This window comes from Coenobita brevimanus, chromosome 40 (genome assembly GCF_032717465.1).
Source record: "Coenobita brevimanus isolate Jiangsu-jjx chromosome 40, ASM3271746v2, whole genome shotgun sequence".
NCBI classification, from domain to species: Eukaryota; Metazoa; Arthropoda; class Malacostraca; order Decapoda; family Coenobitidae; genus Coenobita; species Coenobita brevimanus.
In genome coordinates, this window is record NC_136993.1 from 55,247,101 (window position 1) to 55,273,881 (window position 26,781).

Consider the following 26,781-nt stretch of genomic DNA (forward strand, 5'->3'; position numbering starts at 1 on the left):
TCACCCTATCCATTTATATATTGAACAACCATAGGGACATCACACAACCTTGTCACACGCCCACACCGATCATGAACCATTCACTTAGATGCCTATTAACCCTTAGATATGCCTCACTACCATCATAAAAACTTTTGACGGCACCTACCAGCTTACCATCTACATCGTACATACACAGAACCTTCCACAATCCTTCTCTGTGTACTTTGTAGCATGCTTTCTACAGATCCATGAATGCCATATACACATTATAGTCATTCCCACAAGTCTTCTCAACTATCTGTCCACACATCCTCTGGCACTCCTAAAGCCACCCTGTTCATCACTCACAAGGACTTCTGATATCTCTCATACTTTTTCTCTAATAATTCTTCGAGATACCTTCCCTGCCACACTCAATAAACGTATGCCACGATAATTCTTGCACTTACTTAGCTCACCTTTATTTTTATACGGGGGTACAATCACAGCCGTTTTCCACTCTACTGGCAGTTTCACTGATCAGTGCTTTCTAACATATCTCCAACAACCACTTCATTCGTCTCTCTCCACTACACTTAATACTAGTCTCTGCATACAGCTCATCAACCCCAGCTGCTTTCCCATTTTCAGCAGCTTCACAGCACACTTCACCCGCGCGAGTGTCATGTTTCCTGCCACTGCGTTCCTTCTCTGCACTTCCCCCAAACCAATCATGTTTACAGTGGTTCTGATCTCTCTATTCCCATTCATCAGGCTTTCAAAATATTCTTTCCATCTGATCCTTACTGCATAATCATGGATTAATGAGGTCCTTCACTCCTTCACAATTCTTTCCGCTTTCATATCGACATTTCCGCACCTCTTTCCAGAATAACTTCATTTTTTCAGAGGAGTTTGCATTCAATTTTCTTCCTCCTTTTTTCTCTTCACTATTCTCTTTACGTGCCTCTTGTTCTCGATATATTCGGCTATTATTTCAATCGATCCCTCTCCCCTGTATCCACTCTAGCCACTTCTTCCTCTTTTCCTCCACTGCTCTCTTACCTCTTCATCCCACCATGCCATTCCTTACTTCTTTGTTGTTACTTGCCACACCACATGCCGCTTTAGCATTTCTAACTAAGCATTCCCTATATGCATTTTACATGCTGTCCAGATCCACTTCACTCCAATTCACTGATTCTAACTCCTCCCCTACTTTGAAACCTGCATTCATTTGCCATTTCTTTGATCCTCAGATGCTCAACTTTCAGTCTTTCTCCCTGACTGCTCCTCTCTCACTCTTGGTCCACCTCACTCCTCTCAGCTTGATCTTGCATACCATAATGATATGATCTGACAGGCTTCCACATCGTCCTCTCTCGGCCCTCATATGAGCAACCATTTCCAGCATCGACCTATCTACAAGCACATAATCAGGCTCCTTTCAACACGATCCCCGTTCCCTATGAACCATGGATACTTTCTTTGTGTCTTTGTGTTTGAAATACGAGTTACAAATGCACAACCTCCTTTTCTGACACATGTCCTTGATTTGCGTCCCATTATCATTTTCGCCTGGTACTCCATTACAACCCATTATGTTATCCTCAGGACCAGTGCCTGCTCTTCCATTCATAGCGCCCATTATGATCACATTATAGCTTCTGGGCATTTCTCCCACTGCTTCATCCAGCTCATCCCAAAACCTGTCTTTCTCTCATTCCTGTCCTCACACGGTGCATATGCTACAATCACCGCCATTTTCATCTCCTCGAACTTGAACTTGATATACATACACCTCGAGCTGACACACTTCTAATCTCTTATTCCACTCTGCAACCCCTCATTCATCAACAAAGCAACTCTTTCCTTGTACCCTCCGCACCCATTCATGCCAGTCTTACACAGTTCACTCTCTCACTCTTGTACTTCACATTCTTTCATCTTTGTTTTACACAATGCCATCACGGCATATCTTGCACTCTTGGGGGAGGCGGTGGCTGAATCGGTAAAGAGGCGGCCTGCTGTCCTGATGGACCCAGGTTCGAATCCCAGCTAGGGCAGGGAACAGGTTAAGGATTTGAATGTCATAAAAGCGGACTTTCCTGGACTACTAGATGACCCGCCGACATGTCATAAAAGTCCCCCTGCTAATACCAATACAACAGTCCTGTATGAGACAGCCCTAGCATGTATTCATTATGGACGGTGGGTGTTAGCGCCGAAGTGGTGACATGTGGAGGTGTAGGAGCACTACCGCGCCTTGGGATAGGATACTTCCCCCGAGATATAGGCCCTGAAGCCATTGCCCAGAGTCGGACACATTAAAAAAGAAAAAAAATTCACCACTTCCACTCTCTTGATCTCTTCTTTCGCACCTCTCACATTCCACATGGCTACGCAAATCTGCCCATTTGACTAGGGCCTTAGGCAGGTACTGGGCCCTCCAAGAATCTGAAACAACTGCGATGATTAAGCAATTTTAAATAGGGGAAACTGGCGGACACTTAACCCGGGGAAAAACCACGGTTATATAGTTACCAGCCAGTGTAGTAAATGGTTTCCTGGGTATAGGAAACCATTTGGCTTGTTCCTCAGCATAGAGACCATGAGGCATCCCTACATTGAGTGAGTGGAGGATGGGCAACCTCATCCACCAACATCGACAGAAAACAAGTACACACTAGAAAATACGCTCTCAGACAGAAGGGGTAGAATAAATATCCGCACATATTCACCCTAATAATTGCACAGATATGATTCTCAAGTTAGGGTATGGATAGGCCGTCATGAAAAATGTGCAGCCCTACAGTCCAGGCTACTGTTTACAGTACAAATACAACATCAGGAGGATATTCTTTAGTTAAATATGAGTAGGAAGTGCTGAAACAACTTAGGTCCAAGTGTCAGTCGTTACGGAGCTACAAATACGGAAAATATATTGGAGAGAATGGTCATCAGTTTTTGTTGTTTTGATCGACTGAGAACGACCCCATGTTAATAAAGCATTAATGCTCAAAATTAGTCCAGGAACAACCTAAAGTTTCTCATACATTTCCAGGTACATCCTCTACAGTTATCTGTAAGTAAGAATAATAGAATGAAAATGCTTCTTCGAGCTACAGTGCATAAAGAAACACATACTCACCGTGATAACTGAGGTAATGTGTCTGTCCAGCTGGGGTCGGTACGGTGCGTCGTGTGGGATGGGCCAGCCAGACAGACCTGACATCAGTTTCTCTCTGGCGATGTAGACACTGGTGGTGCCGTCAGCCCTGGTGAAGTGGTCAGCGATGTCCTGCTGCATCTTGTGGATGGTCTCCATGTGAGCCTGGCTGTAGCAAATGCACAAAAGTGAGAACAACAACTAAATCATCAAAAATTTTAATATATCTTTTTTTAACCTCCTAACTACTTGGACGTTTTTTCTTTTTCTTGCTACTACTAAGTCTCCAGGAAGTCTATCTATCTATTGCCAGACGCCTTAAACCCGTAAGGGGTGGCCACAAATAAATCGCCTCCAGGAAGTGTAGATACATATTTTTAAACATCGTATCATTTCTTGTACACATTTCCAAATATTTGCTACTACCAGACGACTGCATTTCAACTTAGAGAGACATTGTTCTGGAATGAATGGATATAACCTTCAGTAAGCCTTTCTTTCCTAAGATATTTTAAATTAAGTACTGTAACACTATCTGGTGGTAGGTAGACTATAATATAAATAAATGTACTCGAGTTGTAGAAGTTAAGAAATTTCTGTTGAACAGAAAAAGAAGGAACTGAAATTTCATACAAATGTATCTTTCTCTCTGTCTGTCTGTCTGTCATCCATATCTATCTCTTATTTCGACTGCGAAAAAAATCAGGAAGACCGAGATTAACATGCCTATCTGCCTGTCTACATCTATATCTATCTATCCATCTCTGTCTATCCATCTACCTATCTATCTATCTACCTGTATATCTATCTATCTATAGAATCAATGAATCTGTCAATCAACCCTGGTAAACATTCATTTTTTTTTGTACGCTACCACATTCGTGGTCACTAATGTGTACCAGTTTTTGAAAAAAAAAAAAAAAAAATACCTGGCGTTGTTTACAAGGTATGGACTTAAAATATAATCTTAACACTACAGTCTGAACGAAAAAAAAAAAAATAGTGTAATTCTCCATGGGTACCTAAAGACAACTATTAAAAAAATTAAGTCGTACGATTATAATGGATGGATCCCGATGTCCGTTGACCAGTGGGATGTGTGTGTGTGTGGGGAGGGGGGGGGGGGCAGCAGGCCGACTTCCAGTCTCCTGGCAGCAAAACATCGATTTTTTCCCTGCACTAAAAATGTCTAGTACTGTAACACATTCGTGGACACTTTTATAGCCCACACCTGTGTTATATGAAAAACCTAGCCAAGGAGTGTGCATCAACTACCTTCAACCGACACAGCGCATCATTTAATGAAGCTACCGGGAACACCACCCACTTGGGTCACATGGGAAGCAAGGGCCACGGGGCCAAAGTTAACGTGGGCCACAATAGTGTCCTCGAATGTGTTCCAGGGTTAATCTATGTATTTTTATGATTACAAAAAATCAGGAAAAACTGGGGTTTCATATGTCTTTTTCTGTCTACCCTGTACCTAGATATCTAGATAGATGGATAGGGAGATAAAATCCATTTTTAAAAGTCTATCTATCTATCTATCTATAGCCCGACGCCCTAATCCCGCAACGGGTGGCCGCAGACAAAACGCCTCCAAGTTGCTCTGTCACCCACCATTTGACTATCCTCCCCCCAACTCACCCCTCCCTCCCTCATATACCTCTCAACTCCATCCCTCCACCTCATCCTCGGTCTACCCCTCCCTCTCCCTCCCTTCACCTCACCTACATACACCCTCTTAGTCTTTCATTCTCCATTCTCTTCACATGTCCAAATCACCTCAGTGTATTTCTCCTAATCTGCTCAACCACATCCACATCCACATCCACCCCACAACGTTCCTTCACTTCTTCATTCGTCAACCTGTCCTTCCACGTCACTCCACATGCTCCTCTTAAGTAACTCATTTCCACTGCTCTCACTCTTGACTTGTTCCCCTCTTGCAAGGTCCACGCCTCGCTTCCATACGTCAGGATAGGGATCACAATACTATCATGCAGTGACTTCTTAACTTCCATACTCACCTCCCTATTTCTCATCACTGCTTTCAATGTACCAACAACCTTCCTTCCCTGCTGTACCCTTACACGCACTTCATCCCCCAAAGTTCCATCCTTACTCATCACACTACTCAAGTACTTGAATGCACTCACATTCTCCATATCCTCACCATCCAACCTCACTGCACACTCTGTGACTTCATTCCTCTCAAACACCATAACTTTACTTTTGTTTACATTAACGTTCAGATTCCTCCTCCTACACACTGTCCCAAATTCATTCACCAAACCTTGCAACTCCCATTCATCTTCACTCAACAATACTGTATCATCAGCAAACAGCAACACCGGAATCTTCCAAATCTCACCCTCATTCATTAGAGCCACCCCCACATCCACTGTCCTACCTTGCACCTCATTTACAACCCCATCCATGTATATATTAAACAGCCTTGGAGACATCACACAACCCTGTTTCAGTCCCACACTGAGATCAAAGAACTCACTCAGCTCACCATCCACTCGCACAGTAGCCCTAGCTCCCTCGAACATACTCTTCACAGCACTCAACAATTTCCCATCTACTCTATATATTCTTAATACCTTCCACATACTTTGCCTATCTATTCTGTCATAAGCTTTCTCCAAATCCATGGAGCCAGCATACACTTTCCTTCCCTTCTCTAGATACTTCTCCACTAAACATCTTAGAACAAATATCTGATCTACACACCCTTTTCCCTTCCTAAATCCCCCTTGTTCTTCTCCAACTAGCTCCTCTGTCATGTGCCTAACCCTATCAATGAGTATTCTACCATATATTTTACCAGTCACACTAAGAAGGCAAATACCCCTATGGTTACCACATAATTCTCTCTCCCCTTTTCCTTTGTATAATGGAACAGTTATACCTGATTTCCAGTCCTCTGGAACCCTTCCCTCTACCCAAGCCATTCTACACAACTTCCACATCCACTCCACAACAATCTCACCCCCATACCTAAGCATTTCACCACACACTCCATCAATTCCTGGGGCCTTTCCCAACTTAATCTTCTTCATTGCTTCCACTACTTCCGCCCTACTGATCTCTTCCTCCCTCCTCTTATCTCTTCTTCTCCCAGCCATTCCCCAACCACTTATACTCGCACTGCTCTCACTCTCTACATTCTCCAAATCCTCAAAGTGCTCCTTCCACCTCCTCAATTTCTCTCTCTTCTCCACGAACAATCTATTATTCCTATCTTTCACACCCTTACTATTTCCCCTTTCACACTGCCTTATTTTCTTTACCTCCTTCCAAAACAATTTCTTACTCTCCCTCCATTTCACACTCAGATTCCTCCCAAACGCTTCATCCACGTTCTTCTTACTCTCCTTCACCAGTCTCTTAACCTCCCTTCTCCTGCTCACATATACCTCTTTCTTCTCTCATCTTTTCCCCTACCTCTTCACGCTAACCATTCACTATATGCCTTCTTCTTTTGTTCCACAGCTCGTTTCACCTCATCTTTCCACCATGCTGTCCCTTGCACACTCTTGCATCTCCTCCTCACTCCACAAACCGCCTCACATGCTGCGCCTATCTCATCCGTGAATATCTTACATACTTCTTCCACCCCTTCCATCTGCTCTAGCCCATACCTTCCCAATCTTTCTTCCACTATGCTCTTATACTCTGTCATTTTCTCACTATCTTGCAATTTCTCCACTCTTCTCACAGGAGCTGCTTCTTCCTGTCTTCCCCTTCGTCTCCTCAACCATTTTCTTTGCAGCTCAACCTTGGCCATCACTAAGTGATGGTCCGAGACTCCATTCCCCCACCCTCTCCACACTCTTGCATCCAACACTTGTCTTCTCATTCGTTCATCCACACACACATAGTCTATCATTGCCTTTCGTTCAACAAGTTCACCATCCATCCTCCTCATTACACTCCATGTATACCGGTGGATCATCTTATGACGAAAGTAGGTGTTGGCTATTGCCAACCCCTTACAAGCACAGATGTCCACCAAAGCACTACCATTTCCGTCTACTTCAGCTGGCACACCCCACTGACCAACCACTCCATCCACTCGTACATTCCCAACTTTGCCAGTCATGTCTCCAATCAACAGCACTCTCTCGCTCCTCTCAAACTTGTCCATTCACGCCCAAAACTCATCTTTCATTCTTGCCACTCAATCCTCTGTCGGGGCATATACACATACAATCGCCCACGCTTGTGTACATACTTTCATCCTCATCCATACAATCGTTGCACCCACTGTTCCATACCCTCTTATATTCTCCTTCCACTTCTTGCTTATCATCAGACATACTCCCTCTCCTGCCCTCTCATTTTCATTGACTCCCGCACATATACCTAAACCATATTCCCATTCTCTCACCCTTTCAACTCTCCATTTAGTTTCAGTCAATCCACATATATCCACTTTTGCATCCTAAAGCACCTGAACAATCTCGCTCTCTTTCACTTCATCATTCACTCCTGTCACATTCCATGTTCCCACCCTAAGAATGTCCTTTGTCCATTCCTTAGTCGTCAACGTATGGTCCGTCTGGGTCCGAGGCGCTTTATTCACTTTTTTAGTTAGTTCTTTTTACGTGGTGGGGCACTAACCCACCACCAACCCTATTAGTCGCCTTGTACGACAAGCAGGGATACTGGAGGAGTATTCTTGAACCCCCCCTACCCCCAGGTTTTTTTTTTTTAAGTACTGTACTTATTAATACCCTTATTAAAACTGAAATCACATAATATATACTTGCTAAAACAATATGAGCACATTTTAATTCTGATATATACTAAAGTTTTGATGTTGACACTGAAAACGAGAAACCAAAAGACTCTGCATGACAAAATGACCCAGAAAAAATATTACAAATGGAATTCACTTTCAATGTTGTCTTAGTCTGTCAAAGTATAAAACACTGAACTATGGTGTGAAATTGTGAAGAACAACCATTTTTGTAGTATTATTAGAGTGATATTCAACATCCTAATACAAGAATGAGTATTCAGGGAGTATAACATATCCACACATGAACTGGTCTCAGGGCAGATGATTAAACTTTACCCTGTGACCTATGCTAGACCATCGACAAATTGCACTCACAATCAAGTTATTTCATTCCTGCCTAGCCCTCGACCCTTCCTCAATTTTGGTTTAGATCAGGTTAAAATTACACGAGTGTATTTGTCCAGTTTCACTGACTTTTGACCTTTCCCTGTGGTCTTCTTTGTAGATTTGTTCTCAAAGTCGGATCTATTTATTATAATTTTCACCTCAGCATTGCCACAAAGTCTTTTCTACATTGTATAAAATATACAAGTGGCATAAGGTGACCTTTCCACAGGGCCTTGGCCTTTGACATATTGTTCTTAACCCGCCCTGACCCGACCGATTTTCCACCACTGACTCCCCCCAATCCTGACCAAATTTGGAAAAATTTTCTTTTGGCTCAATCCTCCGCTTTTGGTGAGAAACATCGAAAATTCATTGAGAAATTGCTCACCTGAGGTTTTAAATACTCGATACAGGTAGCAGTACTCCTTACCTTACTGAGTTTTCTATCAGGCTGGCTCCAAAGAAAGCGAGTTCTATGGGATGGTAACTATGCCACACTACTCATAAATGGTATAAATTTTTTTATTTGATACAAATTTATATGTAGTACGAGAGTATATTGTTTTTCACACAGTAATATAGGCAATATAAGCATTGTTTCACTCACCAAACACATCAGCATACCTGACCTTATTTGGAGATATTACGTGATCATCATTTCTGACTGTTTCTTCCTCTAGTGCTACGTAAACTTTGTCCTCCACATTGTGATCGATTGGAGAATCACTCTGGCCCTGAATTTCGTACCATGGCACGACATGTCTTTACTCTGGTAACAAGTAAATTGCCGAGACAATGGCATGCGAGGGGGAGGGGAGCCATGCAGGGTAAGACATTGTCTCTCTCTGGCATCTTATAGAGGACGGTGTCCAGTGTATACGTACCAAAAATCACTTGCGAAAATTGAAAATTGTGCAAATCAAGGACCTTGTAATTGATGCATGTTTATAAACGTCAACGGAACAGACAGTGACAAAACGTGTGGACTTATATATATGTCATTGGGATGTGACAGGTTAAATATATATATATTATATATATAAATATATATATAAATATATACATATATATAAATATAAATATAAATATATATATATATATATATATATAGTATATATAAATATACGGAGCCTCTGTGGTACAGTGGTACAGTGTGCATTTCGTACACGGAACAAGCAGGGGTTGTGCCTTGCAAGGGTAATAAAGTCTGGGAGTGTTCACCCGGCCACCTACAGCAATGGTGGACAAAAGGGGTGCTGTGATTCAACCAGTGTCGTACACTGTAAAAATATACATGGACCCAGTCGGCTTGCGCAGGCCGATTACACTTGGTTCACAGACAACATACATCCAAAGCCACTCCAACACTACAATTACACTTCCAAGCACTTCTCACCCTACATACAATCTCCACTAGACAGCGTAAGCCACTTGGGAGACTAAAAGTGTCTCTTTTGTGTTGGAATAAATTGTAAATGTCTACCTACTTTTACACCACCCTGTATATATACAGAGAGAGAGAGAGAGAGAGAGAGAGAGAGAGAGAGAGAGAGAGAGAGAGAGATACACACACACACACACACATATATATATATATATATATATATATATATATATATGTGTGTGTGTGTGTCTCTCTCTCTCTCTCTCTCTCTCTCTCTCTCTCTCTCTCTGTCTGTCTGTCTGTCTGTCTCTCTCTCTCTCTCTCTCTCTCTCTCTTTATATATACAGGGTGGTGCAAAAGTAGGTAGACATTTACCATTTATTCCAACACAAAAGAGACACTTTGTCTCATAAGTGTTCAAGTGTCCGCCCTCACCACTGACACATTCCTGGAGTCTGTCAGCCACACTTTGACACACAATAATGCACAGGTCCTGGTTGGTGGGTACATAATAGTCAACATTATAAAGTCAACTTACTTTTGCACCACCCTGTATATATATATATATATATATATATATATATATATATATATATATATATATATATATATATATATATATATATATATATATATATATATATATATATATATATATATATATATATATATATATGATTCTCAGATTACTCATCAAGTTTGATCCAAATCAGATCAAATTTGTTTTAATAATTTTCTACACACAGAGACACATTGGTCAAAATTTGGATTTTCTTGTGACTTGGATCTTTACCGATGGTGAGTAAATTTGAATAACTTCTTTCTTGCATGTCGCGTTACACTTCCACGGAGTTTGATTGAAAACAGATCAAAACAGAATTAACTTTGTCTTGTGACCTTGGCTTTTGACCTTCCCTGTGACCCTGACTTTTGACAGATTGTTCTCAAAATTTAAACCTTTTATTCCACACTTTAATTTCACCGTTACACAAAATTTTATCTAAACTGGATTTTGATGTTGATGTTGACCTTGCCCAGAGACCATGACGTTTGATGTGTTGTTAAATAGACTGATTTATTCTTTTTCAGAGCCTCAACCTTTCCACCATACTTGGTTATAAGCAGAACAAAATTAAGTTATTTTGTTAAACACACACACATGGAACTTTTGCCATGCCCTAAGGTCTTGACCTCTGACTGATTTCTTTCAAAGATGAATCACTTTATTATTCCCTTAACCCTCAACCGTTCTCCTAAGGTTGGTCTAAATTGGATAATAAATGCTCAAGCTGATTTTGCAAGATCATTGTTTGATCTCACCCAGTGACTTTAACTTTTGACCCATTATTAAGGAAATAAAAGTAACTTTACCACCTCGTTTGCCTTGAATCGTTCCACCAAAATTGAGTAAAATGGGAGAAATATAAGTGTTTATTTTGTTGGCACACACACACGCACACACACACACACACGCTGGTGCAGTGGTAACGTTCTCGCTTGCCAACTGATGGACGGGAGTTCTCGCCTCGCTCAGGTTGCGAAAAGTTTCACTGACGAAGTGGGTGGTTACTGTCCCCCTTGAGCAAGGGGACGGGTATGTGCTTGTGTGAAGGTCACAGCCTTGCCCTTAGATTGGACTATATGAGCTCTCAGCTCCCTTCCGGGAGGGCAAAAGCTGACGATCACGACCATCAAGTGATCCTGACCGACCCGGTGAATTACACACACACTCAACTGCTCTTGCATCATGAGTGCTGTTATAAAATACGGAACAATCTCCCAGAAAGCTAAAAGATCAAATAAAATTAATAGACAGCCTGCAAGGCTTTTTGAATCCCGTGTTACACAGTGTAATTATTTGCAGTACATATATATATCAGACACATTCCATTTGCCTCACAATTACAGGTGTTTGACCTCTCCTTGGTGATTTATGCTCTCCTGGATGATGATGAATTTTGGAATTCATGCAATCTTCACGTGATTTTATTCGTTCAAGAAATAACTCTCGCACTGGACTGGTATATTTTGATAATTCTGTCTGGATATTACCAGGTGCCTTAACCCCTTAACCGCGGGATGTCACTTTCGTGACGCTTGGGAGCAAGGGATCATACCGCGGGGCGTCGCTTTTGTGATTCTGTGTTATTTTGAATTCACCTGGGCTTCCAAGTGGAGACTTGTATCACCTATCAGTACTGCCAATGTCCAACACTAGTCAGCACTCCTAATCTCATCTGTACTCCCATCCATTGTTGACAATTTAGCCATTTCTCCCCATTCTTGACTCCCCTCCCTACCCCTCCTCCATTACCCTATCCTCTCGCCTGCCCTGCTGTGCTATGCTAAATGAATCTTCCCTGGAATTTTTCACTGATTTCATCCATTGAAATAAGCCCTATGCCCTATTCTTATGCCAAATAATATATACAAGAAAGAAATAAGGTAAGTGAGAGTGCTATACACCTGGAATTGGCTAATTATCACCTGACAACATCTCACGTGCAATCGTTCGCTAATTTTCGCTGTTTATTTCCCCTTGAAATATGCCGTATAATCTATTTTCGTAATAAATATACATATAAGGAGGGAAGGGAGAAGCCTAAGTGATATTTACATTCACCTGGAACTACCTTATTTATAATGTATTGTCTAGATTTCCTGCCAATCATTTCACTGCTATAAATTAGCTGTGTCAAAAGGCTAACGTTGGGAGTACTGATCTCCCTAGGTAGGCCACCACCCCGGCCCACCCTTATCAGTTCACTCTCATCTTCCAGTGTGGAGGTACGTCTGTTCGTTCTTGCTAGCTTCAGGGACTTTTCACCCCCATGCAAAGGGCCCTATGACCTTTACCCCTACTAAACTTCGTGTGGAAAGAGGTAAAGGGCTGACAATTGATAAAAGAGTGGCTACGATCTTTCTATTGAGTAAAATAGTGCAAGTGGAATTGTAAATAATGTGTAAATAATGTGTAAACAGCAAGTGAAAGTAATGAATGTGAATATACGTGAACAGTGGAAAATAGTTTTATAAGTTACTCCAAGTGACAGTGCATAACAGTGTAAATAAAATAGAAATGTAAATAACGTAAATAAAATAGAGAACGTAAATAGAAATGTAAATGAGTAGTATTATAAGAATACGAGTATATACCCTAGGAGTAATGAAAGTGAAAGTTTCACTCTAGCATGTCTGAATACTATGAGTTATGAGAGTGAAACTGAAAGTGACAGATTCACTCTCAATGCTAGTATACAGGACGAGAAAGTGAATGCTACGTATTTTACTGAAAGAAATTGAATCCCTACAGTAACAATAAACTAATACTACTGAAGGAAACTTATGGATAAAGACTGTAGATATATATATAAGTGTTATATAGTAATAGAAATATAAAGTGTGAGGGGTTTTATGAATAATAAATGACAGAGTACCAAAAGCGAACTAGCGCAAGTGCGACGGTCAGACGCGCTCGTAATTTTCATTGCTTTCACAGTGTTTTTTTTTTTTGGAGTATGGATCCCAAACTACTTGAAAATCATAGAGTAGTGTTTATAGTGTTAATATCTGGCTGTGGTAATCATATTACGGGTTGTCGGGAAGTGTAAAGTGGAGACTTCGTTACCCAACTTCAGAGGTCTCCACAAGTCCTACGGTAACGACGAAGGCTCAACAAACATTCCAGGACAAAGCTGAATGTATGTTCCATAAGCATATGTAATTTTAATATTCTAGGACTAATAACTGATTTTTGGCAAATATTTTTTGAGAGTCTGTCGGAGCCCGAATAACCCCGCGGCACACACAAAACATTGGTAAACATGCCCGCAGTGTAGGGGTTAATCCTGTAAGTGGTCACCACAAACGAAATGCATCCAATTCATCCTGGCCTCTACCAATTGGCTGCATTCTCTGGAACTCACACCTGCCTCCCTCTTACACCTCTCCACCCCATCCCTCCATCTCATCTTGGTCTACCCCTCCCCTGTCTCCCTCCATCTTACTTATATACTCCCTCATTTTTCGTTCTGTCTACATGGCCAAGCCATCTAAGAGTATTTATTTTCATGCTTTCTAGCGTAACAGCACTAACACTAAAGCGTTATATCATATCTTCATCTTTCTGTCTCAGAGAGTAACTCCACATATTCCTCTCAGATAATTCATATCCAAAACTCTCACTCTTGGCATGTTGTGGGTGAAGAAATATTATATATATCTCCTGCAGGTCGTAATTTCTTGAGGAAAATAAATAGCAAGAGAAACTGCAATTTCCTCATGGTTAAACTTTTTACAGCCGAACACTATACAAGCTGATAGACGTTAAGGATGGTCCATAATATCGCTTAGCTAGAAACTGACCTGGTAGTATCTTAGCTGTTTTGAGGAAAGGTCAGTTTGCTGGTGTGTGCTTGGGTACGATTGTGGGGGTTGTAAATTAATAAATGATGCACAATAGACAATCATAACCTCCACTGAGCCGTCCCCACAGCATACGGGAAATCTTCCGGCAGAGTGGAAGAGGAGTGTTATCTATGGTCCACCCAGTATATATATATATATATATATATATATATATATATATATTTATATATTGTTACATAGCCTATGATTTCATCATCCTTTGTGTAATTCTAATGTACAGTATGCTGCATGTTTGATCACGAGCGTGTTCTGCCTCACTCCCCCCCTCCTCCCTTATAGTAGAGTAAGTCGTTCTTTCTGTTGTTCAGAGCAGGAGTGTCAACTCTTTGTCCCCTCTGGCTTCATTTGCGTGTCCTTCTTACAAGTTGTATCAAGCTCTGCTGGCCCTTATATAATGAGCTTAGTCTCTGCATTATGGCTACTTAGATCTACTCTTCATTTTGTTCACATCTCTGTCCTCCCCTGTACAGTTGTTATTCTTGTGAGTGCTCAGGAAGTCTCCAACCATCTAGCAGCTGTGTAATTTGAGTATAAGTGTTGTTGCATTTTTTCTTGTACTGTGTAGTGTAAGGTGTTAATTCTTAGGCCTAGTAAGGTTTTTGTGATTCATGTGTTTTGGGTGTCAGCCCTTATTAATAATATTTTGTATCTGTAATAATATATCTTGCATTCACTGAGTATTATCTGGTATTCTCTTTTATCAGGGCTGACTTAGATAAATTTACTCTTGCTAATTTCGTGTTAATAGAGGCTATTGCAGTTAACCATATATTTAACCTGTTTTTTGCCATTACATTATCCTTATGAGTCCTGAATATTTTGTTGTTAGTTTGAGCATTAAACTTTAACTTGTAGTTTTACCTAACTCTTTTGTTTTGAACCTGGAACTTTACGGGACAGTAGTGATTTTTAGTATTCTCACTTAAAGTGTACATTATCTTTCTCTGTTCCGTAACATAAATTTGGCGACCTCTTATCAGGATATTCAGGATATTATCATAAGGATATTGCTTGATATTTGTGACTGTGATTTATTCATGATGTCTACTATTACTACTCTTGATGAAGCCAAAGATTTTTTGTCAAATGTGAAAACAGTGTGTGATGTAGAAAACAGAACAAAGAATGAACTTAAGCTTGTTGCTCAACAATTGGTAATTGCTGTTCGCTCTCATCATTCTAAAGATCAAATTGTTGATATGATTAATGAAAGCTTGTTTAATGTAACTCCTCCAAATGAGCAAACGCAGATTGAATTAGCTAAATTACAGCTAGCCCTGAAGGAGGCTCGTGCTAAGGAGGCTGAATTTCAGGCAAATGCTAACGAGGCTGAATCTCAGGCTCGTATTCAGGAGGCACAGGCTCAGGCACAAATTGAACTTGCTAGGATTCAGGCAGACCATGAATATTGCATGAAACAAGGTGGAACTGGATCATCTAGCTCTGATGATTTTGATGTGGCTAAAAATGTTAAACTTGTCCCTCCTTTTAATGAATCTGATTTAACAAAGTATTTTCAGTTGTTTGAGAGGGTAGCTACAGGTTTTAATTGGCCCAAAAAGTATTGGCCAGTACTCCTTCAAACTGTTCTCACCAGTGAAGCTCAAGTAACTTATGCATCTTTGCCTCAGGATCAATGTGATAATTATGATGTAGTTAAGAGCTTGATTCTTAAGGCCTATGAGCTTGTTCCTGAAGCCTATAGAGTAAAATTTATGACAACTTATAGGAAAGATAAGCAATCCCATGTTGAGTATGCAAAAATCAAAGAAGATCTGTTAGAGCAGTGGTTAAATTCTAAGAATGTGGATTCTGATTTTGACAAATTTAAGCAGATGATTTTGCTGGAGGACTTCAAAAGGTGTATTTATAAAGATGTAAGCCTATATCTTGATGAGAAAAGAATAGATAATTTGTCTGATGCTGCAGTTTTAGCTGATGAATATGTTCTCACTCACAAGGGATATTCTAGAGAAAAAAGGAAAGCTGAGAGTAAGTACGTTGCCTCTACTCAGAGTACAGGTAACAGGAAAGAGAATAAAGATGATGTTTCTCAGGAAGTAAATACCAGCTTCACCTCTAGATTTCAGAAAAGTAAATGTACTTATTGTAGTAAGCTTGGTCATACTACGGAGAAATGTTTCAGGAGACAGCGTGATGTGAACAAAAAGGAGTCTTTAAATATTCAGTCAATTGGTCTAGTGTCCACCCTTGAGAGTTCCCAGAATTCTTTAACTGAGTTAACTGAACCTGCTTTGAGGGGTAAATTAAATTCTCATGATGAAGCTCCTCTTTTGAGCAGTAACGTGGGTGACACTCTCAAGAGTTCATGTGCTAATTTCCTGTCTGATGGTTTTGTCAGTCCTCTGGACAGTAATGACAGGAAATCAGTTAAAGTAAATCATGATACAGGTGCTTGCCAATCCCTTATGCTGACCAGTGTTCTAGGCTCTAATGTTAATTCCTCTGATGAAACTGTAATCTTACAAGGTGTAGGGAATAATTACTTCTCTGTCCCTCTGTGAAGAGTGAATTTAGAGTCTGGTTTTGTTAATGGTTCCGTTATGGTTGGCTTGGTTGAGACACTCCCAATGTCAGGTGTAACTTTCTTACTTGGAAATGATATTGGTGGAAGTCAGGTGTGTCCAGCTCCTCAGTTGCCTAGTGAGCCAGTAACTGCGTCCCAGGATTGTGATGTCCCTGATGTGTTCTCTGCATGTGCTGTCACTAGGGCTAAGTCTAAAGTTACTGGTGACTTAGAGGATAATGATGATGATGATGATGTTATCCTAGCTGACACTTTTCTTGCTAATTTGGACCACTCACCAGATGAGGCAGTACCCCGTAGTGTTGACAGATTGTCTCGTCAAGAGTTGGTTGAGTTGCAGGTTGCTGACCCTTAGTTGAAAGGTCTAGCTAACTCTGCTTGCAGTGAGGAAGAGTCAGCTGGTGCTTCTACTTGTTATTATATAAAGTCAGGAGTACTTATGAGGAAGTGGAGACCCCCAACAGCATCACCCGACTGTGAATGGGAGGTTGTACATCAAGTTGTCATCCCTCGTGTTTGTAGGCAGGATATCATTAGAGTGGCTCATGATTCCAGTTTGGCAGGACACCTTGGAGTGAGGAAGACTGTGGCACGCATTTTGAAACACTTCTACTGGCCAGGTATCTTCAGGGATGTTTCCTGGTATTGTAAGTCTTGTCACACCTGTCAAGTTGTGGGGAAGTGTAATTAGACCGAAAAGGTTGCACCTCTAGTTCCCATTCCTCCTTTTGAGGCGCCATTCACCCGTGTGTTGGTGGATATTGTGGGCCCTCGTCCTAAGACTTCTTCAGGATTTTCGTATGTGTTGACCCTGATTGATATGGCTACTCCTTATCCTGAAGCCATTCCACTTAGAAATATCTCAGCAAAGAACATGGTTAAGGAAATGCTAGGGTTCTTCACCAAGTTTGGTCTGCCCAAGGAGGTACAGTCAGACCGGGGAAGTAATTTCATGTCAAATGTTTTCAAGCAGTCTCTGAAAGAGTTGGGCATCACCCAGATCACGTCTTCAGCTTACCATCCCCAGACCCAAGGAGCGTTGGAGAGATATCATCAGACACTCAGATCGATGCTCAAGAACTACTGTTTGGAACATCAGAAACTGGGATAAAGGTCTTCCATTTGTTGTATTTGCCGCAAGAGAATCTCCAAATGAATCACTGGGCTTCTCACCTTTTGAACTACTGTTTGGCCATGAAGTAAGAGGACCCCTTAAGCTACTCAAGGAATGCTGGCTGTCGGAGGAAGATGACGTCAACCTGCTGGAGTATGTGATGAAGTTCAAAGAACGGCTGTCCACTGCTTTACAGCTGGTGAGAGAGAATTTAGGAGCTGCTCAGGAGAAGATGAAGATTTGGTATGATAAGACGTCCAGGTTACGCCACTTTCAGCCAGGAGATCAGGTTTTGATTCTGCTACCGGTGCATGGGCAACCTCTTCAAGCCAAGTGTAGTGGTCCTTATTTCGTGGAGAAGAAACTCAGTGATGTCAACTATGTCATCGCCACACCAGATCGTAGAAAGAACAAGCAACTTTGTCACATCAATGTGCTAAAGTTATATCACAGGCGGGACGAAAATAATCCAGTCTGTACTGTAGCTGTTCCACTCGAGTCTGCAAGTGAAGTTCTCCCATGCAGCATGAGCCTGAGTGATAGTTTGGGGAAGAATCCTGATATCATGAATGATCTCCAGACTAAGCTTTCTCATCTACCTCCCGAGGAAAGACAGGAGTTTTCGGCATTACTGCAGGAGTACCCGCAAGCGTTCCGTGCCACTCCAGGAAGAACCACTGTGTTGTTGCATGATGTCGATGGTGGAGACGCAAGGCCAATTAAATTGCCTCCTTACCGTGTGAACCCGTTGAAAGTTCCTCTCATCCAGAAGGAGCTTGGCGTCCTGTTGGACCACAAGATGATTGAGCCCTGTCAGAGCGAGTGGAGTTCTCCTGTCACTCTAGTCCCTAAGCCAGGTGGGTCACAGCGGCTTTGCATCGACTACAGACGTGTTAATCAGATAACCAAAACAGACACTTACCCTCTCCCTCGCGTGGAAGATTGCATAGACAAGATCGGAAAGGCTAGGTACATAAGTAAGTTTGATTTGTTAAAGGGATACTGGCAAGTACCTATGACTGAACGTGCTTGGGAGATCTCATGTTTTATAACACTAGGAAAGACTTTTGCATGTTCTGTAATGCCATATGGTATGAAGAATGCACCAGCCACATTTCAGAAGCTCATGAATGTTGTAACAGAGGGTTTGGCAGGGTGTGTTGTTTATATTGATGATGTATTAATCTTCAGTGACAACTGGAAAGATCACCTATGCCATGTCAGTAAATTTCTTGAGCGTTTGGTTCAGGCTAATCTTGTAGCTAATTTATCAAAGTGTGAGTTTGGTCAAGCTAAAGTTCAGTACCTTGGGTATGTAATTGGTGATGGACATGTTGCACCACCAGGAGCTAAGGTTCAGGTTATAAGTGATCTTCCCAGACCTAAAAGTAGGAAAGAGCTACAAAGATTTTTGGGAATGGTAGGTTATTACAGGAGATTTGTTCTTAACTTTTCAATTCTTGTATCACCACTTACAGACCTACTGAAAAAGGGAGTTAAATTTGTCTGGACCGATGACTGTGAATCCTCTTTCAGCAAACTTAAAGCTATCCTATTAAGTCAGCCAGTGCTCGCTACTCCAAATTTTGCTAAGCCTTTTAAGATGGCTGTTGATGCAAGTGAAACAGGAGCTGGGGCTCTTTTGCTGCAAGAGGATGATCAGGGTATTGAACATCCTGTATCTTATTACAGTAAGAAGTTCACTCCACCTCAAAAGAACTACTCAACTATTGAGAAAGAGCTTTTGGCCTTGATTTTGGGTTTACAGCATTTTTTATTTTATTTGTGTTCTGGTTTTGACCCCATAGTCATTTATACCGATCATAACCCACTGAAATTCCTTAGTAAGTTTAAAGATAAAAATCAGAGATTGACTAGATGGAGTTTACTTCTTCAGGAGTATTCATTAGACATACAACATGTAAAGGGGAAAGAAAATGTTATTGCAGATTGCTTATCTAGACTTTAGACAGAATGTTTTAGAGTAATAAGAAATTTCCTTTGTAAATTTCTTTTTCTTTGTGGGGAGGTGTTACATAGCCTATGATTTCATCATCCTTTGTGTAATTCTAACGTACAGTATGCTGCATGTTTGATCACGAGCGTGTTCTACCTCACTCCCCCCCTCCTCCCTTATAGTAGAGTAAGTCGTTCTTTCTGTTGTTCAGAGCAGGAGTGTCAACTCTTTGTCCCCTCTGGCTTCATTTGCGCATCCTTCTTACAAGTTGTATCAAGCTCTGCTGGCCCCTATATAATGAGCTCAGTCTCTGCATTATGGCCACTTAGATCTACTCCTCATTTTGTTCGTATCTCTGTCCTCCCCTGTACAGTTGTTATTATTGTGAGTGCTCAGGAAGTCTCCAACCATCTAGCAGCTGTGTAATTTGAGTATAAGTGTTGTTGCATTTTTTCTTGTACTGTGTAGCGTAAGGTGTTAATTCTTATACCTAGTAAGGTTTTTGTGATTCATGTGTTTTGGGTGTCAGCCCTTATTAATATTATTTTGTATCTGTAATAATATATCTTGCATTCACTGAGTATTATCTGGTATTCTCTTTTATCAGGGCTGACTTAGATAAATTTACTCTTGCTAATTTCGTGTTAATAGAGGCAATTGCAGTTAACCATATATTTAACCTGTTTTTTGCCATTACATTATCCTTATGAGTCCTGAATGTTTTGTTGTTAGTTTGAGCATTAAACTTTAACTTGTAGTTTTACCTAACTCTTTTGTTTTGAACCTGGAACTTTACGGGACAGTAGTGATTTTTAGTATTCTCACTTAAAGTGTACATTATCTTTCTCGGTTCCGTAACAATATATATATATATATATATATATATATATATATATATATATATATATATATATATATAAGTTTGTACGTACTTCTTATATAGTGTCTGACGGATTCCTTCAACGGTGATCAACCCGGGCGCCATCAGGTCTGCCACTCGTTTGAAAAGCGGTGACCCCGACCTTCTAAAATCCTCGACGAAGGCAGCGCCCCAAGGCAACACCGTCATTCTGCAGGAAAATTTGCGAGAAATACAGAACGATATATTCTAATGCAGTCTGTCCACCGTAACTCTCTCGTGCTGACATTCTTGCCTGCGTTTAATTTCTGTCAATTTCCAACTACAGTATTTTATTCACCTACGAGTTAGTCATAGAAGACTTAATCTGGCAATACTGTCTCTGATGACTCAGTCGTTTTCGGGTCAACTTTCTATTCTATTTTAACTAACATTTAAGCTGTTTATATCATTGAAGCCTAAGATTTTTGACTTGGCAGTTTTTTTTCTTTGTTTTGCAGCTCATTTTCGCTTCCTCAGCGACAATGTAAGACAATACTAAAGCGATACGTCCATTTCCCAACGCTTTTTCATGAACGAAGCAAGTTTCCAACGATAAACTCTCGTTACATATCGCTCGCAAAGGAACACACAAATGGTGCTTTTTTATCCTTTTCCCTGACACACCTTCATTATTAGCGTGATTCCCACATTAATGCAACTAATATTCCTATCTCAATCAGTAATGATATTCTTGGTGTTTCGCTTAACACTACTGTCAGTTGGACTTCTCAGGCTAGATCACTTGTTAAAACTAATTCAGAGAAACTTAGACTATTGAAGAGCGTCCCTAACTTCTTCACTGACGAGCAGTTAGCTATGATTTATTTGTCGTGTGTTCTCAGCGCGAATATTGTTCACTTTTGTGGAGAGCATGTGGAGCGGTTGCACGAAAACAACATGAGAAAATTCAAAACGGAGCTAAAAGTGTAATAAATTACTCAGCCATTACAAACGACCTACCTCGCCTTCAAGTAAGAAGGAATGTTGTTTGATATCTGTCTATTACCAGACGCCTTTATCCCGTAAGGGATGGCCACAAACAAATTGCTTCCATGTGGCCCTGTTCCCCACCATTTTACTAGCTTGCTCCTAGCTCACATCCCCTCTATCACATATCTCACTTCATCCCTCCACCTCATCCTTGGCCTCCCTCTTCCTCTCCCCACCTCCACTTAATTCACATACAGTCTCCTTGTCAGTCTCTTGCTCTGTATCCTCTGCACATTGCCAAACCATTTCAATTTGTTTCTCCTAACACTTGTCACATTCACATCCAGACCACAACGCTCCTTTACATCCTCATTTGTCAGTCTGTTTCTCCATGTGACTCCCCATGCTCCTCTCAAATAACTCAGTTCTACTGCTCTCATTCTTGATTTGTTTCCCTCCAACAAGGTCCACTCTTCCCTTCCATATGTCAGAGTAGATATCACAATATTGTCATGTAATAACTTTTTTACATCCATGCTCACTTCCCAGTTTCTTATCATTGCTTTCAAAGAACCAGCAAACTTTCTTCCTTATTGTACCCTCTCAAGCACTTCATCCTCTAAACTTTCATCCTTACTCATGACATTACTCAAGTAGTTAAATGCACTCACGTTTTCCATTTGCTCCTCATCCAACCTCACTGCACATTCAGTGAGTTAATTTCTCTCGAAGACCATAACTTTTCTCTTCCCTACACTCACCTTTATTTTCCATTTCTTACACCCTCTCCCAAACTCATTCACCAAGCCTTCCTGATGAATACCACACATTTCTTTTTCCACTTTTCATTTGTACAGGGGAATAATTATATCTCACTTCCAATCCTCCGGGACTCCATCTTCCTCCCAGGCCAATCTGCAAATCTTCCACATCCAGTCAACTACTATCTCTCCCCCATGCTTCAGCATTTCACCACACACTCCATTAATTCCTGGGCTTTCCCCATTTTGACTTTCTTCATTGCTTCCATAACTTCCATCCTACTAATTCCTTCCTCTCTTCTCACATCCCTCCTTTCTCCAGCCATTCCCCAGCCACTTATATTCGCTTTACTTTCATTCTTAATGTTCAACAATTCCTTAAAGTGTTCTTTCCACCTGCTCGGTTTTTCTCTCTTCTTCACTAGTAATCTACCATTATTACCTTTTACTCACCGACTAACTTCTTTAACACTTTGTCTAATTCCCTTTACCTCATCCCAGAATATTTTCTTACTTTACGCGGAAATTCCTTCGAAATTCCTCATTCACTCTCTTCTTATTCTCTTTTACTAAACTTTTCACCTCTGTCTTCCTCTCCTCATATAAATATCTCTTCTGTCTCTCAACTTCCTCCACGCCCCTGTTTCTCATCCACTCACTATATGCTGTCTTCTTGTTTCCTTTGCATTATTTTTACAGATACTTTTATGGTAAATGCTCAGATGAAGTTGCATCCATTGTGCCACCTCTACATGCCTTTCCACACTGCTACACGGTCATCTGGTAGCGCTCATAACTTGACTGACCCATTGGCATTTTGCACAACTTCTGCCTTTCAGAAATAATTTATTCCCTGAACTTCTCTTTGGCATTCACTTCCCCAGGTTTGTTTCCTCCCGTGCGATAACGATGAGAAGTTCAAGTCCAATTGATACTTTATTTATGAATTGAGGTCACTTGTAGTCTTGTGCATGAATTTATTTCGGTTTTAAGTTGTATTTCTTCCTCCTTTCATTTTCTTTAAATAAAATCTAATCGTAATCAGTTTTTACGGTTTAGTGTGAATTATAAACAAGTTACAGTTTCAGCTCAGGCTATAGTGCACAGAGTATGATGATGACTAGAAATCACATAAATGGAGTTAGGGTTGACATGGTTATGAACAATGATATTCAAAACCTACAGTACTGAAGCAAAGTTTTTATTTTGTTATCCCTAAACCCAGAGGATTAAATTCAACTTCAGAAGCGAAACTTAGAGAAAAGATTGAAGGGTATTACTTAACCCTCATACTTCAAGAACTCTCTCCTAAGTTGAATAAGATTAAAGATTTAAAATAACTGCCCTAGACTGGTGAGGTTAACAATGTAGCAATGCTTTTTTTTTTTTTTTTCTTAAATTTGGGCCTTACCTCAAAACTGCACAGTAAAACCTGCAACAGTTACAGAATTACGTTTTTACATATTAGTGCATTCGTTTATATATATATTTTTTTAAATTACAAACCCTGGAAAGGATCTGTGAATAATGGCTCTTGTTTGCATGAACTCGCCCCACACATCATGCAAGTCAGAAATTAGTGCAGGATTTCTTATAAAATACGAGTATCTACGGTCCACACCAGAAGGGACTCCAGAACACTGCTGATGATGCCCATTACTAAGTAAAGCTTTGAAAAGAATATGTAGGGTTTATTGTCATTATAAATTTTAATGCAGGATGACAGGCAGAACTGTTATCAGAGTACTTAAAGTCACTTCAAGTGCAAAAGATATGTAAAGGAAATGCATGAGAAAATGAAGTTTGAACAACGTACTAGCAAAAGAACTGACGGGGCGACCTGTGGATGTGTGGCAATGTGAACAAGTTGTTCAAAGTATTACTTCTCCCTCTGTGACCTTAACGTACATCTGACAGTGCAGTGGCGCTAGAATGTATTACATGAAACCATGTAAGTATGCAGACAGACTTGTAATTATATTCATACATATGTTCTGTCAATGTAGCTCTACCAATGGTATGCCAGCCATCACGAAGGAAAAGAATGCACTGATGCGGTTGCAGATTCTTAAGTAAACTGGCAATAAACCAAATGGGATTATTCACTGCACGCCTCCATGCTCTCTTGATTCACGCCAAGCTCAATAATATCATCTGGTGTTATCTGGGATAGGGTACTAGAGCTGACCCACTCCCAGAATCCTATGACTCACTCTCAGCTGAACATTATCGTGTGGCTTTGGGTGAAATAATAGAGAATTGAATGCCATTAGAGGGTTAATTAAGTGAAGGATTTTCATGTGAATCGTGCCGCCTGTGGAGTAAAACTAATAATCGTATATTTACAAACAGCCAGTGAGTGGAATGCAGGCTCCCTATTTTTTACGGCAATTTCTAAGTTATTTTGGAAAATGGACCGTATTTAGCCCAGGTATATAGTTGGTAACTGAAGTCAGAAATGTGAGATGTAGGCTGAACTGATGTAGGCTGAACTTAATAGCACAGACGGTCCGAAAATGGCAGTACAATATAAATGGTTTGCATTCCACTTTGTTATTATGGTTTAAGCATAAGGCACCAAGGATTTCCAAGGCTTGAATAATGAGTAAACAGAAGTAAGGAATATTTTCACCCAGAGCAATAGCGATAGTTTTCCTAGCATACTCGCATGTTATTCCTCCCTCTGGGTCTGGATCTTACCTACCCCAATTACAGAGGTGGCAGTATGGTTAGGAAGGAGATGAGAAAAATCTCTCTCTCTCTCTCTCTCTCTCTCTCTCTCTCTTTGGAAATTTCCCAATTTCCATTGAACGAGTATTTCAGATTAAGACAAACTGATTTACTCGGCTTAAAAAAAAAAAAAAAGTAGCATTCTTAAAAGTGTCTGAACAGGGAATGAAGAAATTCGTATATTTTTCCAGCTATATATTCCTTCATCCACTACTGATCCTTCAAATACTTCCGACCCAGGAGGCAGGCCACTTGAATCCAGATATACAAGGCGAGAGTGACAGGTATCTCGCCTCCAGTAAATAATGTGTAAAGTAAAACACATCTCTCGGACTAATGATAAAATTTTGTTACATTATCGGTTATCCGTTAGTGATTTATTATCCACATTACGTCTTAGTATCCTCTTAAGATAACATGATAACATGAATGAAATGGAAAATACGTCATGTGCTTGACACGTTATTCAGATGTACGCATTGTTTGTTTCCTCAGTGCATTAGTGTTGGAGAGATGGGTGACTTCACTCGGTGGCACCGATGTATGGGGTAAGCTTCACTTCCCGTTAACGCAGGCATTAACGTCTAAAAATGTACTCTATACGATGGTGCAAGAAAATGAAAATTTCAAGTAGCAATCTACCTGGTTTGCATGCAGATGAGGCAGGGACAACAACATAATAACAATAAAAAAAACACATTTACATTTTTTTCTTTTTTCTAATGTGAATTTACGTAGAGTGATACTTTGTGAGGTTCACATATACCTGTAAGTCACTTGTGGTAGGGGCAACTCATGTTTGATTTTTATTGTATTCCACCTAGCGCCATACGATTTTACTCACCTGAGAGTGAATCACCTGAGAGTATTTAACGTATGAGAGCAGTTGGGTAGGGTAAGGTATGCTATAAGCAAAAATCTGTAACTTGCTTGTATACATTATAAACCAAATCCTCTGTCACCTTATTCGTGGCGTGTACTTTGGAAGAGCAATAAGTGACCCAGCACCATAAACATTAACCACCACCCAGTGTCGCTAATGAGACTCGCTTTGACACAGTATCAGTCACACTCTTCCCACTGTCATTTAATCTCAGCTGACAGTGGCACATAAGACCCTAAGAGTGCAGCTAGAAATGGGACCAGGATTAGGATGCCGATTAAATGCTATTAGCTAAATTAAACACTACAGTAAAGTTACCTATCAAGTGTTGTTACCAATTCCTATACGCTTTGTAACCGTGTGTGTGGAGGAGGGTGAAGAGATATTTGGAGAGCGTGGAAGAGGCAACTAGCGACCATCAATATCGAGCACCCAGAGGGAATGTCTACCATCCGGAACAACATTAGTAGCCAAAGTGAGTCGTGTTTTAGCATCGATCCAGCACACCCATCCCACTGATATTTTTGTTTGGGAATAGTATTTAATTTCACACAGTTTCAGATCATTTTATTTAACAAAAAGTAAGTCATTGGAACCTCAGAGTGCTAACAAAAACGGGAGTCAGGTGTGGATGCTGAGAAGGCTCATCTCTTGTCTCATCAACCGTTTGAGTGTCTCCTGCAAGACCGGCCTGTAATGACTGAAGTGGGGACGATACAGCCTACGTATCTCTACCAAGTGGCTTAGGCTGTCTGGTAGTGTGTGTATGTAGGGTGAGAAGTGCTTGTAAATGTGATTGTAGTGTTGGATTGGCTTTGGATGTGTGTGTAGTCTGTGAACCAAGTGTAATCGGCCTGCGCAGGCCAACTGGGTGC

At 40.7% G+C, this 26,781-nt stretch overlaps 1 protein-coding gene across 1 annotated transcript in view; it reads right to left on the minus strand.

The window, feature by feature from the left end:
• LOC145397114 (ionotropic receptor 21a-like) overlaps positions 1-26,781 on the minus strand; it is an 88,700-nt gene that overhangs the window by 24,608 nt on the left and 37,311 nt on the right. The window contains exons 8-9 of the mRNA XM_080270315.1: positions 20,634-20,771; positions 3,113-3,299 (exon numbers count right to left, since the gene is read on the minus strand). Of these exons, the coding sequence (XP_080126441.1) occupies positions 3,113-3,299; positions 20,634-20,771 (325 nt within the window). The remainder of the gene's footprint in view (positions 1-3,112; positions 3,300-20,633; positions 20,772-26,781) is intronic.